The sequence below is a fragment of the Octodon degus genome, unplaced genomic scaffold (genome assembly GCF_000260255.1).
Source record: "Octodon degus isolate 3935 unplaced genomic scaffold, OctDeg1.0 scaffold00095, whole genome shotgun sequence".
Taxonomy (NCBI): domain Eukaryota; kingdom Metazoa; phylum Chordata; class Mammalia; order Rodentia; family Octodontidae; genus Octodon; species Octodon degus.
In genome coordinates this window covers 4,918,911-4,919,982 of record NW_004524671.1, presented here as the reverse complement: position 1 = coordinate 4,919,982, position 1,072 = coordinate 4,918,911, and the positions used below count along the sequence as shown (strand labels likewise).

Below are 1,072 nucleotides of genomic sequence, written 5' to 3'. Positions count from 1 at the left end.
CAGTTAGTATTCCACCAGAAGAAGAAAAGAAGGCACTTGAAGAGGAGAAACCAGATCCAAAGCAGAGTACTGTAGGACGAATGCAAAATATCCAAGTAAGTGGGTAGAAGAGAACTCAGTGATTGAAGACTGATTAGCAGAAAAAGGATTTAGCTAGTCAGAGAGAAAATGCTATGACCTGCCTCAGATAATTTCCATGCTTGAAGGTCAAAAATATATTTCAGGTCTTCCCAAGTCTGAAATTACTAAGCTTATTCCCACATCATGGTTTTTGTGTTGTGGTAGTAAATAAGAAAACCTATTTTGTCAATTTAAATTAGAATATCCTCAGTGAAGAGCGAAAGAAAAGTTTAGAGAAAGTATTCCAAATTTTGAATTTGTAAATGTATTCTATTCATATTTTGTCTAGGTTTCTATTTGTATGCAGTCAGCTTACAATGAAGGAACACTAATGAAGGTACAAGTAATGATACAGATAACTTAGGAATAAGTAATGCAGACATAAGTAACTGGCAGAGTATGTTGAGCAGTCAGACTGGGAGAGGGAAAGCTGTCTTCCACGGAGGCCCCTGCCACCTTTGCTCTCCCTCCTGGGCCCCTCCTCCCACCAAGCAGCCTCAGACCACTCTGGGGAACTGACAGTGAGACACACATTGGATACTGTAGCCCAGTGCAGGCAGGATAGGAAAGGTGTTACTTTTTTTTTTTTTTTTTTGCAATAGAGTGTTTTTAGTGAAGGAAAGAGATAGGACAACAATTAAAAGTAAAGAAATGGCAGGTCTAGCTCTGACTTAAGCTAACCTTTGAGTGAAGAATCACTTGGCCAAGATATCCCTGGGGGGAGAAATGACCCTAAAGTCTTTTGAGTAATGAACTGACTGACTGCTTAGTGATATGATCGAATAACACGGAAGTGTTGAGGTCTTATTTTTAATGTTTTGCTTTATTCATGACTGAATTTTTGTTTTTCCTTCCAGTTTCAGAAATTTACAGGTGATGCTAGAATTCCTTTGCCTCTTGACTCCTTCCATGTCCCAGTTTCTGCTCAGGAGACCGTAGGAACTTCCAGAAA

The 1,072-nt window shown here is 39.3% G+C and overlaps 1 protein-coding gene across 1 annotated transcript in view; it reads left to right on the top strand.

The window, feature by feature from the left end:
* Positions 1 to 1,067, top strand: part of Cep78 (centrosomal protein 78) — a gene marked incomplete at its 3' end in the record, with an annotated part of 49,633 nt that extends 48,566 nt beyond the window's left edge. Inside the window, exons 14-16 of the mRNA XM_012516200.2 lie at positions 4 to 95; positions 410 to 457; positions 978 to 1,067. Coding sequence (XP_012371654.1) covers positions 4 to 95; positions 410 to 457; positions 978 to 1,067 — 230 coding nt within the window. The remainder of the gene's footprint in view (positions 1 to 3; positions 96 to 409; positions 458 to 977) is intronic.
* Between the last annotated feature and the right edge of the window lie 5 nt (positions 1,068 to 1,072).